Source organism: Bos javanicus, chromosome 20 (genome assembly GCF_032452875.1).
Source record: "Bos javanicus breed banteng chromosome 20, ARS-OSU_banteng_1.0, whole genome shotgun sequence".
Lineage (NCBI taxonomy): Eukaryota > Metazoa > Chordata > Mammalia > Artiodactyla > Bovidae > Bos > Bos javanicus.
The window spans coordinates 3,846,293-3,862,257 of NC_083887.1; the positions used below are offsets into that span (position 1 = coordinate 3,846,293).

At 51.6% G+C, this 15,965-nt stretch overlaps 1 protein-coding gene across 1 annotated transcript in view; it reads right to left on the reverse strand.

Annotated features, from left to right (window-relative positions):
• STK10 (serine/threonine kinase 10) overlaps positions 1-15,965 on the reverse strand; it is a 124,948-nt gene that overhangs the window by 85,234 nt on the left and 23,749 nt on the right. Inside the window, exon 2 of the mRNA XM_061393205.1 lies at positions 13,628-13,792. Within this exon, the coding sequence (XP_061249189.1) occupies positions 13,628-13,792 (165 nt within the window). The remainder of the gene's footprint in view (positions 1-13,627; positions 13,793-15,965) is intronic.

Here is a 15,965-nt window from a genome sequence, read left to right on the forward strand (position 1 = left end):
AGGCACAGGGACACCCCACCAGCACAGAAGACAGAGGCTCTGTTTACTCAACAGAGACCTGTAGAAAGAAGGTCCCCGAAACACAACAGTGAACCCAAAAATGTCTCCAGCTTCTCAGCAGCTGGTCCCTGGAGTTGGAGTCCGGAATCTCCACACCTCCGAGCTCCAGGCCATACAATGCGGCCATTGAGAGGGGTGGCCCACACCCACAAGGCCTCCCGGAGCACAGGGCCTTGCTCCTCTGCCCCCAGCCGCACCCACCACGTTCACAGAGACTCGAGGAAGGAATTCGGGTTCCCCTCGAGACTAGCAACTGAGTGATCCCTGGCAAGAAGGAAGAGCACAGGGGATGACCTTGGGGTTCCTAAGGAGTGTGTGTGGGGGTTCCTGTCAATGCAAGGGGGAACCCCTAAGCACACCCCCCGGGTCGGGGTGGGAATTACTAGACGAGATAACCGAGACAGCGCCAAGTATACCGGCCCCAGCCCCGGGGCACCCCTGGGACAGAACTGAGGTGATGCAAATTGGGGGTGCCTAAGTCCTTCTGGCACTGTCTGGCCCAGAAGTCAGGAGCACCGACTTCAGAGTCACGTCCTCTGAGCTTGAGTGCAAATGCTGCCACTCTGTCTTCAGGCGACATGCTTCACCTCTCTGAGCCTCTAACAGTATGTGCGCCCCTGTAAATGGGGACACGTTCTCACCGTGATGGAGTCGTGGGAGAGTAAGTGAGCTGGCACATGCGAGAACAACAAGCACCAGGCCTGGCAGCTAGCAGAGCACAACAGACGACAGTCACCATCATCACGGGGACGACTACCACCATCGCCACGCATCACACCAGGAAATCAGGGCTGCGACCAGACTCCAGGCAGACATGAACTGGAGTTTCAGCCCCCAGGGGAGACACAAACAGATCTCTGTCTGCACAGATATTTTTGATCTCTTGACCATCTGTCCAGCCATCATTCCCGAAAACCAGGGGTGGCAGGGCTCCTGCCGCCAAAAAGAGGAGTAGTCCAGGGCCGTGCCCCTCAGAAAATGGACTCACAACCCACACGACCAGGAAATCAGGGTCACCCGAAGCACAGATACACCTCTGGGAGGCCTGCCTGCCTGGTAGGACATACATTCTTCAACTAAAATCATTTGAGATTTGTGGCATGTGAGACAGTCCTCAAGGGGCAAGCAGAACTGAAACCAAGGGGAGCGGGGTGGTGAGGTGGGCACGGCAGGCAGAGACGGGGCTGAGCGGCTCACAGCCAGGGAGACAGCACAGGCTGGGCGTCCATGGTGAGGTGGGCACGGCAGGCAGAGATGGGGCTGAGCTGCTCACAGGCAGGGAAACAGCACAGGCTGGGCGTCCATGGTGAGGTGGGCACGGCAGGCAGAGACAGGGCGGAGCTGATCACAGGCAGGGAGACAGCACAGGGTGGGCATCCATGTTCTATTACATCCCCAGGGCAACCCCCAGATCATCACCAAGGAACAAAAACCTGAGTAAATAAGGTGAGCCCAGGGTTTCGACCCTGGAGTCAGACACGCATGCATGCTCAGTCACTCAGTCATGCCCGACCCTGTGACCCCATGACTAGCCCGCCAGGCTCTTCCGTCCATGGTTCCCAGGCATACCTGGGTTCTAATTCTGGCCCTGATGCTAACTAACCCTGAACAAGGAATGACCTTGGAACAAGTAAGCGTAGAGCTCCGACCCTCAGTTGGAACTATAGCATCTGCCACCTGGGGAGTGAACAAATGGGAAGAGTTGGGGAAAGCCCAGGGCTCGGGACCTGGCTCTCGGTGAGCGTGCTCCAACCAGTAACAGCGGAGGCTGGACACACGTGGGAAACTGGCATGACCAGCCCGCTCGCAGAGACAAGGCCCCAGCGCCAGCAGCTGCCCCAGGAAAAGGCGAAGGAACAGTCTGAGAGCAGCAGAGAGCAGAGCAACGACCCTGGGTGCCCTGGGCAAGTCCAGGCATCTATCCAGCTACACACTCTACAATTTTATTTTTTTGTCTGCCTCCTCACCCCCACCCCACTGCCCCACAGAATGTGAATCCCTGAAGGGCAGAGCTTTGTGTCTGTGCCCTTAAAGCTGCCTGGCACACAGCTGATACTCTGGAAACATTTGTTGGTGAACAAATAAACGCACGAGTGAGTCAGTGACTGAACAAGTGAATGAATGAACAGTGGCTGCCCCCGCTGCTGCGGTGGGGGGAGGGGGGCAGTCACACGGGAGCATGGGTGCAGAATACCAGACACAGGTAGGAGTTACTGCGATGGGGACGCAGAGGCTCTGCCACGGCAGCAAGCACTGAAGGTCCCATCAGTGAGGACCCAGGTCTAAGGGCTCCAGAGACAGAGACTGGTGCGGGCACAGCCAGGAAGGAAGAAGCAGCCCCCGGGATCCAAGGAAGACGTAAGACTGCCTGCCAGCCTCCGGCTCGTCCCTCTGCTTCCCCACTTCCCACACAGGCCTGCGGTTACCTACTCGCATCAGGGCCAGGCTGGGTTAAAGGCAGCGAGGCTGCCTGGGCAGAGGTGACGGCGGCGGCAGCAGGTGGCTGCCTATGGGCGACCGCGCTCAGCCCAGCTCATAGATGCCATCGGGAGTATAAGCCCCTGTGGCTGGAGCTGCCGAACCTTCCAGTCAAGCCAGACACTTGGATTCTCACGCGAAAAACGCCATTTACAAAGGGTCACATTTCTGCAGAACTCTAGAGAAAGCCTGCCTTCGGTACAGCCTGTGGGCCAGGTCTGCACGTTTAACTGCCATCTAGACTTTGAACAACAGACATGACCTGTCTGCTGGGTGCCTGGCATGGGGCTCCTACTGTCTTGCCAGCTGGGACATACTGGGTTTCTAGCAAAGCCAACAGCATCGAGATCAGCATCATCACCCTTAATGTCCAGATGGGGAAACTGAGGCTCAGAGACATACCTGGGTCACACAACAGCACACAGGCAGCCAGGCTCCAGCCCACGTCTGGCTGACTCGGAGGCCACTGCCTGATGGGCCGAGGGCAGGGAGGGTGTGTGTGAGGCTGGGGCGGGGCAGTGAGCAGTGAGCAGTGGGAGCGGCACACAGGAGTGCCCCGGAGGGCATGACGCCTGGCTGATGGCTCAGGGGGTGAACTAAGTGCTTGGGAATGTGGCAGGCAGATCCCCGGACCACAGAGTCACCTTTGTGCCTGTGAATGTGACCCAGAGACCCCAGCCCAGCCATTGCAACAGCAAGATTCCAGACAAAACCCCATGTTACTTCAGCCTGGCCGTCCACAGCTACTCGGTTCTACCTGCTCAGGGCTGAGGGTCCACTGAGCCAAGGTAGAAGCTGGAGGGATTCCAAAGCCACAGGCCCCTCCCCACCAAACACTGCCAAGAAATGCTCTGCAGGAAAACAGCTCCTCAAGCGGAGGAGGGGGCCGCAGGCTGTGTCCTCTGAGCAGTTCCCATTGGTTCCCAGGGCTGGTACCTGGGGTGCGGGGGCACCGCAGCAGTGGGAGTCTGGCTGATCTGGGTTGGAACCTGGCTGGGAGCCCTGAGCCAATCTCTCTCTCTCTCTCTCGCTCTCTCTCTCTCGCTCTCTCTCGCTCTCACCCTCAGTCTTCACACCCGTAAAATGGGTTGACGACATCGCAATCCCATATAAATGTGAGGATTTGGCAAGTTAATCACGACAGGGCCCAGCGCACAGAGGAAGTGTCCAGCAAAGGCCCGCTCTCTGTGCTCTTTTGCTGATCCCTCCCTCTCACCTCCACCCCCTGCCTCCTGCCTCCCTGCCTAGGCCGCAGAAGTGGTAAGGAGCGACAGCAGGCTTGCCCGGTGGGCTCAAGTGCCCACAGGCTGTCAAGCGCTCTGTGCTTCGCCGCTCGGTGGTGTCCGACTCTTTGAGTCCCCATGGACAGTAGTACTTTATGGAGTGCCATTACGATCACGTGTGTCCCCAAAGTGGACGCCCCTACAGGCCTGATGCAGAAGGACACAGAGGTCGGCAACCGCCGGGGAATGCCAGGAGCACCAGGATCCCATGGGAAGAGGTGCTGCCCTCAATTCTGCCGAGAAGCGACACCACAGGGCACCAAGCTGACCACAAACATGGAACTCAGACTTCAGAGATAACTGGGCAAGGGCAAAATGAGCCGACTCGGGCCAAAGGGCCTCCTTGAGATCACCCCTTCCGAGCCCTGGGCGCTGCGGGCCAGGAAGGAGCGGGGGAGGGAAGGGACGGTGCCTCCAAGGGTCACAGAGAGCTGGGCCCAGACCCGGGATCTCAGGTCCGACTCAGCCCTGCGCCCTTCGACTGCACTGGGCGGCTCTCTACACGTATGCCACGCTGCTAGTGACTTTCTCGTGCCACATTCTCTTTACAGTTATTGGATTATTTTAAGGCCAGATATGCAATCTCTGTTGGTGACCAACGGCTAGCCTCAGAGCCCAAGGCGACAAGCCACAGAGACCCTGGCCGGGGACACAAGGTCACGTGAACATGTGTGGCCAGCGGGCCCCTCCCACCCACACCCTGCTCTGTGACCCGGGTCTGCACTTCCTCTCTGGAGGAGGCTCACTTTCAGACAAGCGGTCACATTCTGGAAAGCCTGCAGTCACTCCTTCAGACTCACCCGCACACACAACTTGGTGTACACGCACAGGAAGTTCACATATGCCTCACAAGCCTATTTTTGGATTCCTTACACCAGGAGCCCTGGTTTAAACACCACCAGATCTGGGAAGCTCAGTTATGGGCAAAGCAGCCCTGATTCTATGAAAAAACAGTCATCTTGCACAATTTTCTGGGAAAACACAGTCCTCTTAGTTATCTGTACTTTCCTCATTTGATAGAGACAGACGATGAGAAATAGACCCTCTCACTTCTACTTTAAGAAAAATAGTGACAGATACAGAGAACAGACTTACAGTTGCCAAGGTGGAGGGGGCCAGGGGAAGAAGGATTGGGGGTTTGGAATTAGCAGATGTGAACTATCACACACAGGATGGACACAAACAACAAGGCCCTACCGGACAGCACAGGGGACTGTTAGTCAGTCAATACCCTGCGCTGAACCACAATGGGAGAGAGCATGGGAAAGACTGCATATATATACTACCCTACGCTAAACCGCAATGGGAGAGAGCGTGAGAAAGACCGCATATATATACTACCCAGTCGTTCTGTACAGAAGAAATTAACACAACATTGTAAATCAGCTGCAGTTCGATCATTTTTTTAAAAAAAGAAAGAAAACCAGTGGCGTGTGCCAGTGACAAACACCCCCCGGGGTTAACATTGGGGGACATTAGGGAGTAGTGAGGTCTGAGGCTAATTAGAGAGCAAATCTCCCCCTGACGGGCCATTGCTGCCCAGCCTCAGGCAACTGCGGCCACATCTGCTGGTTGTTCTAAAAAAAAAAAAAAAAGTCCAAAGGCCAACAAAATGCTAGCCGCAAATTTCTAAAACCATCTTGTGTGCCAAACAAAATCTGCGTGGATCTGTTCTAGCCCGACATCCTCAGTTTGTGACCGAGCTCACAGCCTGACTGGCTCCTCCCAGCAACACAAGAGGCTGTGAGCGGGAGAGAGACAGTCCTCGACCGAGGGCGATGTGGTCCCCAGGGGACATCTGGCAACACAGAGGCTACACACGTGTGCCCAGTCGTGTCCAACTATTATGACCCCATGGACTGTAACCCGCCAGGCTCCTCTGTCCATGGGGTTCTCCAGGCAAGGATACTGGAGCGGGTAGCCATTCCCTTCTCCAGGGGATCTTCCCGACCCAGGGATCAAACCCAGGTCTCCAGCACTTCCGGCAGATACCATCTAAGCCACCAGGGATAGAGACAGAGACATAGCTAAGCACCCTACAACATACAGGGCAGCTCCCCCTACACAGAAAATGATCCAAACCCTGATGCAGACCAGACAGAGTCCAAAAGGCCTGGAAGTTCCTCTGGGGAACATGACTGGAGTGGTGGGAAGCTTGCCCCTCCAGCCTAGGGCAGCTGCTGCTTTCTCTGTGGTTCCATTAGATTTCAACAGAGGGCTGCACAGCCAAAGATGCCAGGAAAGCGCAGGCGGAGATGATGCAAGCTGAGACATGAGCTGGGGTAACAAAACCACTGGCCTCCAGGCGGTGGCCCCCAGGGAGAGGTGGGTCCAAACCCGGGCTCTGTCCCTCAAGTGTTTCTGGACAAGCTGGGCCACCTCAGTAGTAAGAGGAACACCCCAACCTCTGGCCTTTTGGGCTTGGCCAGGCCCAAATGCACCAGCCAGACAGTGCCCAGGCCTGGGGCGTGTCCTCAAGTGGAGGTCCTGAGACTGGGGCACCGCACGGCCCTGGGGGAGAGAAGTCCCTCCCCTGCTCACCCTCCCTTCTGAGCCCAGTCACTGCTGGACACCGAAGAGGCCCACGGAGACAGCATCCCTTCTAACGTGGAGTGCAGGGCCAGGGTGGCAGGCTTTGGCAGGCAAAGGGATTGGGCCAGAATGGAGCAAACTGGTTTATTTTCCTTTATTTCTATTTATGGCAAGTGGGCCCTAGTTTTCCATTCAGGGTAGTGAGATGAAAGTTTCTTTTTCAATAAATATATTTAACTTCTAAAAAGTGAGTCACCTTAAACAAATACTAACTATTCCAGAGGTAGCAGAATGAATGAGGTTTAGGAGAGGCAGCCCTACCAAGAGTGTTACTACAGCTCTTTAAGTCTGAGAATGACAAGGTCATCCCTGGGGGAAGTGGGGTGGGGAAATCCAGGAAGGCTCCCCGACTGTGGAGGCCTTCCATGCTAAGCAAGAGTCACTGCTTTCTCTGGTGGTCAGCAAGGAGCTTCCTGGGCTGATAAACGTGTGCAAAACTTTCTGCCCAGACAAAACTGGAGGGCAGAGGGGCTTCTGAACGTGACCTGTGCCAGTCTTCAGGAGTGGAGGCCAGCCCTGCCGTGTGCACACGAAAGGCCTTTCCTCCCCCTGTGCAGATTTCATCATCCACCCTGACATCGCTTTTCATCCTGTTGGCCAGCGGCACGATAAAGCCTCAGCAAGGTTCACTGAGTAAAAGACAGAAAAGCCAGAAGAGAAGAGGCTTCCAGAAACCCAGTATGAAGACGTAGTGGGAATGGAAAGAACCACGAGAGGAAGGCAGAGAGTCAAGGGCATTAATAAGCACCCACTCCGGGCCAGACACCGCTGCCTGTGCCCAACCTGCATACCTCACTCAATCCTTACAATGGGCTAGGCTTTGTTATCAGCATTCCCGTCTTAGCGGTAAAGAGCTAGAGACTCAGCAGTCAGCTAAGATCGCAACTGGCGCTTCAAGCCAGGACTGGTCCCCACTTCCTCCACCGCAGGGCAGCGAAGAGGACGATGCATGAGATACACGTGCAGAAGAATCAACCAATCGAAGACTCAGACTAATTAATCCCACTGATGGCTGAGGAAGAGGGCAGCCCTGGCCTGCCTGAAACCGCTGCCCCGTGGAGGCCTCCCGACACCCACAATAAGACCACAACCCTTACCTGCCTGTCCTCATCTCCTAGCACCCCACCCCAACCCAGGCACAGTGGCCCCTCGCCCCCTCTAAACGTGATAAGCACACTCACCTCAGGGGCCCTTGCTGACCCCTGGATCCTCCCTCAACTGGGTCCTTCTCGGACAGGCCTCCCGCTGACCATGCATGAAAGGCGGCTTGCCCTGTTCCAAGTCACACCTCTGATTTCATATCCATCATGGTCCTTATGGTTACCTGAATTATGTATTTATGTGCTTATTGGCTGACTTCCTCACCAGACTGTAAGCTCCTTGAGCACAAGAACTGTATCTCTTGTTCACCACTGAATCCCCAGCCTGCAGAACAGGGCCTGGCACACAGCAGGTGCTTAGCAATGTGCTCAAGGCCAGAGAGAATCTGGTCTCCTTTCATGTGGGTCTCTGGCTCTCTTCCTTTGCCATCGTCCAGCCACAACTTTTGTCTGGTCCTTTACAGGCTCCACTGGGTCCTGTCTCAGGGCGTCTGAGAATACTTCCTATTCTCTCTACCTGGAAATTTCTGCTCTCTAAATTTCTGCAGGTCTGCCCTGCAGCCTGTCTATGGGGCCTCAGCTAAAAGGTCACCTCGTGAGAAAGGCCTTCCTTATCTATCCCATTTGAAGCATCTGTCCCTGACCTGCCTGCCCCCCTCCCACCAAGAACTTCCATCACATTTCCCAGTCTATTTTTCTTTCACACACTTATCACTTGCTGAAGTCCTCTCGTTTACATCTTTATCTGCTTCCATATTGCCTGCTTCTACCACTAGACTCTGAGCCCAGTGAGGCCAGGGATCTGGCTAGTGTTGATCATTTCCGTATCCTCTGGGGGGGATCAGGACTGGGCACAAGGAAGGAATTCAACAGACACTTGTTTACACGAATAAATGGAGAACCCTGTGATCTGACAGGGCTGCAGGCTTAATTCCTCCAAGATGACCCAAGCTTCTAGAGACAACAGCCAGAGTCCCATGGTGATCAGGTAAGATCTCGACAGCAGATTTGCTGTCCTGTAGAAAGGCTGAGAGAAACCCAGGCTCAGAAACCAATGAGGAGCTTTCAGAATCGTCACAGCTTGCCACGCAGGACTTTGCAGGCACCTTCACTTCCTGGCCAGATTCTGCACAGGAAAAGCTTCCACCCTGCAAGCGACTGAAAGCTACAGAATTGTTTTGGCCAAAAACAAGGGCAACATCGCCCCGAGGCTACACTCTGGGGGCTGCAGGTACTCAACTGCCTTCACTCTCCCTAGGGCAGACCCCACAAGGGGAGGGGCGCCTGCCTGGACCTCCACTCCTGCCTCTGCTCTGGATCAGCACTGGGGGAGCCTGAAGGGTCCTGCCTACCAGAGGAGGGAGATACCAGGACCGACATCAGCACTAAAATGAGACGGTAGGATGAGCCCCCACAAAGGAGCAGAGAGAAGAGGAAGAGGAGGTGCGCTCCACCGAGAAGTGCCTGGGAGAACAGTGTGGAAGGAAAGGTCCTGCTGACTCTGCAGACGACACTGCGGAGGGCTGCCTGGAGGAAGGCACGAGATGCAAAGACCTGGAGGTGCCACCGACAAGCAGCCCGAACGGCTGCAGGGGGAGGCCTGGGAAGATGCTGGCAGACTATAATTAGCCTACGTTCCAGGTAATGGGTTTGGAATATATTCTGGAGAACTGTGGAAGGGCTTTTCAAAGGGCAGTGTGACATGAGCAGGGTCTCTCATCCACAGTATCTGATGTCTGTATGTCTGGCCTTGTAACTAATTCACTGTGTGACTTTAGCTGAAATTCCAACACCTGATTTGAAGAACTGACTCATTGGAAAAGACACTGATGCTGGGAAAGATTGAAGGTGGGATGAGAAGGGGATGAGAGAGGATGAGATGGATGGATGGCATCACCAACTCAATGGACATGAGCTTGAGTCAACACCAAAAAGCTGAGTAAATACCAAAAAAGGAAACACCAAAAAGTTGGTGCACCTTTAACCTAGTATTTGAGAAGGAGACTCCTCTCTTCCATACTTCCATCCATGCTGCCCTTCAGACTGCCCTTCCTTCCCTTACCCCTTGGAGAACTCCTATGCATTCTTTAAGATCCGGTTCAAATGTTCCTTCCTCTAAACCCTTTTCTGACCAATGATGCTCCCATCTCACGTCCTTGGACTTCTGGCCTAGTCCATTCTAATCATTTCCTGGTCAGCCTGGGCGCTCTCACTCTTGCCCCGTCAAACCTGATTTCTTTCTAAATGTGTGTCTCTCCCCCATGAGACTGCCGCTGGGTCCCTATTACCTTCAGCAATGGTTCTCAAACGTCAACAAGCATCAGAGTCACCTGGAAGGCTCCTTAAACAGATAGCAGGGCCCCTTCCCAGAGTTTCTGATTCAGCAGCTCTGAGCTGGGACCTAATATTCAGCATGTCTAACAAGGTCCGTGGTGCTGCTGTTACTACTGGTCTGAAAGGCTGTACTTTGAGAACCGCTGATCTAAAAGACCAAGTGTAAACCTTCACCTTGGCATTCAAGGCCCTCCACGACCCTGCCTCCAACGACCGCCCTCATTTTTTACGACATGCTGGTAGACCCACCAATCCTAGTATACCCAGGATCCCAACATGTCCCAGCTCTCCCACCTCCACACCTTGGCCCAGGCTGACACTGCTTGAAATCCTCTGCCCTTCTCGATCCACACAGTGCCAGGGCCACCTGCCTTGATTTCACAATGTCTAAAACCCAAATCAAAAATGAGAGATAACACCTTTAAAGGTCTCAGTTCAGTGCAGTCACTCAATCGTGTCCGACTCTTTGCGACCCCATGAATCGCAGCACGCCAGGCCTCCCTGTCCATCACCAACTCCTGGAGTTCACTCAGATTCATGTCCATCGAGTCAGTGATGCCATCCAGCCATCTCATCCTCTGTCGTCCCCTTCTCCTCCTGCCCCCAATCGCTCCCAGCATCAGTCTTTTCCAATGAGTCAACTCTTCGCATGAGGTGGCCAAAATACTGGAGTTTCAGCTTTGGCATCATTCCTTCCAAAGAAATCCCAGGGCTGATCTCCTTCAGAATGGACTGGTTGGATCTCCTTGCAGTCCAAGGGACTCTCAACTCTCAAGAGTCTTCTCCAACACCACAGTTCAAAAGCATCAATTCTTCGGCGCTCAGCTTTGTTCACAGTCCAACTCTCACATCCATACATGACCACTGGAAAAACCATAGCCTTAACTAGACGGACCTTTGTTGGCAAAGTCATGTCTCTGCTTTTCAATGTGCTTAAAGGTCTACAAAGTAACAAATGTAGGCTGTGGGGGCAGCTACAGAAGAGGGGGGTGAGAAATGATTTTGGCCACAGCAGCAGCCCTGGATAAGAAAGTACCAGCCTAAAGTGACAACCTTGGGACAGAAAATTCTAGTGTATCTATTTAACCAACTTCACCTCAGTCACTGTCCAGTTACAAACTGTCCTTTTCCTCCTGCGGGTTTTCTAACTCTGCCACTCTCCAGCTGTGTGGCGTGGCAGGGGAGGCGGGAGCCTGACTTAGCATCTTCCTCTCTCACTTTCGTCTGTAAGATGAAGATAAAGCAACAGCCTCAAAGAATACAATTAAATGACATAATGCGAGTCAAATGCACACAAAAGGCCCAGCACACAGTGAGTCTCCAATAAATATTAGCTGCTGTTGGCATCATCTCTCGACTTGGAAAAGCGATGAACTTGGTAAACAGCCACAAACAATAATGGGAACAGATAGATAACAGATGTTCTCAACACGTACGTCATGAGCAGTCCAATGAAGGCTGGCGGGATGCAGAGCTGGATGCAGAGCTGGACGGGCGTGTGTGTTGTGGGTAGGTGGTGAGATGGAAAAACTCAATTGTATGGTATCAAAAGTGGCTCTGTGAGGCCAGTATGGCGATAGATTTAAAAATCTTAAAAATTCTCCTAAAGAGATTCTCAAGCAAGAACATAAAAATTCAAAGATGTCCATCACAGAGTTGTTTATAACAGTGATAAAAAACAAAAGCAACGGCCTAACTGCTTAATAGTCAGAAGATGGAATTCTACAGAAAAAGAAAAGAGGGAGACGCAGGTGTTTCCCTAAAACATGAAAAGTCGTTCTTAATATATCTTAAACGAAAAGAGTAAGAGTGAAGTAGCAAGTCTGGTATAAGTTCATCTTTAAAAAAAAAAACCTGTGTGTAGATACAGAAAAAGTCTAGAAAATTTTATTATATTATTAAAAATGATTATCTTTGGTATAAAGATTCAGGTGACATTAATCTTTTGCTTTTCTGTATACTCCCATTTTTCTGATAACCATTGTATTTAAAATTTTAATTTCTTAAAAGAATAAAAACTTTCTAAAAAGCAGCTCCATGAATCAAGACAGAAGAAACGCATCGGTGTCAGCTGTGTGACCATGAGCAAGGAGCCTGCTTCTCTGTGCCTCTGTTGCCTCCTCTTTGGAAAAGGGTGACCAGTCTCCCTGCCTGGGTCACCTTCCAAGGTGCCAGAGACAGTTAACGAGGAAGGGCTTTGAAATCTTCAGCTGATAGGCAGGTGATGGTGGTTTTATTGCCCCCAGTGATAACTAGAAGACGCCCCAAGGAGATGCTCAGAGAAGCAGAGCAGCCGGCCTCAGCTGGCGGGCAACCAGTTTAGTGGACAAAGGTGTGGGCCGGGTAGATGGCCAAGTTTCTCCTCCCCCTCGGACACTGGCTTTGCTCATTTCTCTGAAATGAGAGGGATGAACTTTGACAGTGGTTTCTAAACCACTCCTTTGGTTTTCTTAAATAACAGGATCCCTTTCTCAAATGAAACACAGATTTCCCCATTAAGCATCAGTAGCTCTGTTCCTAAAAAGCAGGCATTCTGACTCCAAGACTCAACTTGCTGTCTATTTCCCATTATTTCAAATGGGAAAAACTATAAAGTATGACACAGCAACTCAGACTGCCCAATAATTTCCTAAAATGTATCTAACACACAATGACACTCTCCCTATACATGATAAACTATCGTGACAGGAGGTCCAATGCTTAAAACAGCCCCTCCTGGGAATTCCCTGGTGGTCCAGTGGTCAAGACTCAGTATTGTCACTGCATTGGCCCAGGTTTCATGCTTGATTGGGGAAGTAAGATCCCACAAGATGTGCAACCAAAAAAAAAAAAAAAATCCCCTCCTGACCACCAAATCATTACGGACAACCAGTAACTGTGGTGCCGTGAACCTGGACTGCTCACGCAGGTCTGGTTCACTCCCAGAGGCCCAGCCCCTCTGACACTTGCTCCCTTTGCAAACCATCTACCAGTGAGTCTGACAGCTTTCCAATTGCATCTATTAATTCATGAGATTTCCTGCGCACCATTTCGTTACAAATGTTCGGCTGAGTTTGGGAGACATGAATATGATGTTTGATGGGTACGATACTGGCTGAAAATGCAGTATGGAAACACGTAGCTTCTAGGAAGTTTGGGTTTTATAAAGTGAGAGGCTGGAAGAATGTCCATGGGGGAGCCATTCCGCAGGGCAGGCTCTGAAAACCAGGGCACCCCAGAATTCCTCCAAGGGGGATGCTGAGTTGGGAAGGCGGGGCTTTGATGCATCTGCACTGTGCATCTTAAAATACGAGGTTGCAGCCAGAGAGTGGAGGCTATTACAGGGGCCCCTTTAGTGCTGCCATTGAAAGGAAGCCCCCTGGAGCAGCTGCCACAGTGGCAGTAACGATGCCACCAGAACAGATAATAAAATAGCTCACACTCAGCGAGCTCTGACATGGGCCAGCTATTCTTCCAAGCATGAATTAGCTCATTTCATCTCCAAAACAACTCAGTGCACTAGGTACTGGCATCATCCCCATCTTACAGCTGGGGAAACTGAGGCAAGAAGTTAATAACTTGCCTACGGTTATCCAAGCACAGCTGCGATTTGAGGCCAGGCAGTAGAGCTTCTGAATTCCTTTCTGCTCCGTAGCACTACACTCAGCCCCGAAGTGGAGACGCTCTGCAGAAAGGGGAGCACACTTTACCATGCCCCCAAAGCAGAAGTGGAGAAAGAGCCGCGGCCCTCAGAACCGCGCAGGGCCCGGTGGCATCGCCACGGGGCCGAGGCACCCTTACCCACAGCTTCCCGTCATAGTAGTAGGCGCCTAGGAGCTTCACGATGTAGGGGTGGTCGCAGGTGGCCAGGATCTCGATCTCCACAATGTAGTCTTCCAGCTCCTCCTCGCTGTTGGTCTCGATTACTTTGGCTGCGGCCAGGGCACCCGTCTCCTTGTTCTTGGCCTGAAAAGCGGAGACACAGAAGGTCAGCAGGCCTGGTTGGCAGGAAGCTGACCCCTGGGGCTAGCTCAGAGAGGCCGTGCTGGGGGGACACAGGCCGGATGTCCAGATGCAAATAAGGGGCCGCAGCAGAAGGTCCGCTGCTCTGAACAATGGGCCAGTGCTCACTCCTGAAGTCAGCACAGTGGGCATGTGAGACAAACAATGGTCTATGGTTAGTAACAAAAATTTTAAGTACAAGACACCTGTACTATGGGATAAATAAAAATACAAGAACAGCATAGATCTACAAACAGCCTGGAAAGATTCCTGGCTGTTCTATAAAAGACCCAAGTCACTGAAAAATAAAAAGTGGTATGATGCTTTTTATATTAAAGAAAAATGGAAAACTACTTTTTCATAAATGCTCACACATGAAATGTAAATGCATGGAAAACTCTGGAAAGATACTGCCTGACAGCAGGCTGGAGAGGAGCCTGAAATAGGGACAGAGACAAAGGACACTTTTACTCTCCCTGTATTGCTTTAAAGTGTTAAAAGAATGTTTTGAGTATTTATTTGCATTATGTCACATATATTAAAAGCAAAATTAAAAGAGTTTTTCGTGGATGCACTTCACCTGGTCCTAAAAAGGGTTTCTTATTTGATGAAAAAGAGAGTGAGAGAATTTCAGATCTATAAGGATAGATATAATTCTCTAAAAACGGAAAATAAGTGTTGAGGACTTGGAAGAATTGGTACCTCTGTGCACTGCTAGTGGACAGAAAAGCGGTACAGCTTTTCTGGAAAAGAGCTTGGCAGTTTCTCAAAAGGTTAAACATAGAACTACCGCACAGCCAGCAGTTCCACTCCTAGGCATATTTGCAAAAGACCGGCAAGCAGGAATTTGAGCGGTCTCTGCACACCAATGTTCATAGCAGCGTTATTCACAAGAGCCAGATGGTGGAGACAACCCAAGTGTCTGCCAGCAGATGAATGAAGCGACAAAACGGGGCACAGTCAGTCCTCCTGGACCCCAAGTTCCACATCCTCAGTGTCAACCAACTCCAGATCAAAAATATTCAGGCAAAAAAATCAGAAAGCTCCAAAAAGCAAAGCTTGAATTTGCCACGTGCCTGGCAACTATTTACATATCATCTATATCATATTTACAACTATTTACATAGCATTTACATAGACTTTGGTATCAAATGTAATCTACAGATGTTTAAAGTATACAGGAGGATGCGCACAGCTTATATGGAAATACTATGCCATTGATATAAGAGACTTGAACACCCATGGATTTTGGTATCTGCGGGGTTGTCCCGGAACCAGTCTTCCTGGGAGGATGATTTACACGTTCAGAGGAGTACTATTTAGTCTTAAAAAGGAAGGAAGTTCTGGCACAAGCTACAACATGGATGAATCTGGAGGACATTATGCTAAGTAAGAAATAATACAGTCACAAAGGACAAATATCGCATAATTCCACATAAATGAGGTACCTAGAATAGTCAGTAAACTACTTTCATAGGGAAAGAAAGTAGAATAGAGGCTGCCAGGGGCTGGTTACCAGCAGGAGTGAGGAGTTAAGTGTTTAGTGGGTACCGAGTTTCTCTTGGGATGAGGCAAAAGTTCTAGAAATGGATAGAGGGGAAGGCAGCATGAACACTGTGAACAGACCTAATGCCAGTGAATTGTACAGCTAGAATCTGCTACAACAGTCTATTTTATGCTCTGCATATTTAACCACAGTTAAAACTGAGAGAGAGAGAAATAACCGTGTAAAGTAGTGCAAGCGATTTCACCCACAGTGAGCTAGTGCCCAGGAGAAGGGGCAGAGCCCAACCAGTCCCCGGAAGCCTTGGGGTGGGGGGCACTTCTGGGAGTGCCCACCCACTGTACCGCTGGTCAGGGAAAAGGGGGTCCCCAGTGAGAGAGAGCACACTGTCCTCCAACACGGGCCTAAAAGCCGGCGCTCATCTGCAGCCTTTGAACAGCAGTCTGCTGGAAAGCGCATGGAAAACGGGCCACCCTAGACTTCACACCTCGGTGCTGCTCCGAGGACAGTGCCACACGGCACATGCCTAACAGGACAGCTCCGCCACGTGAGCCGATGGAAACGCTGACAGCTGCACCACCCAGCACCCTGCGGATGACAACTGGCACTCACGTCACCTCACACGGTAACCCA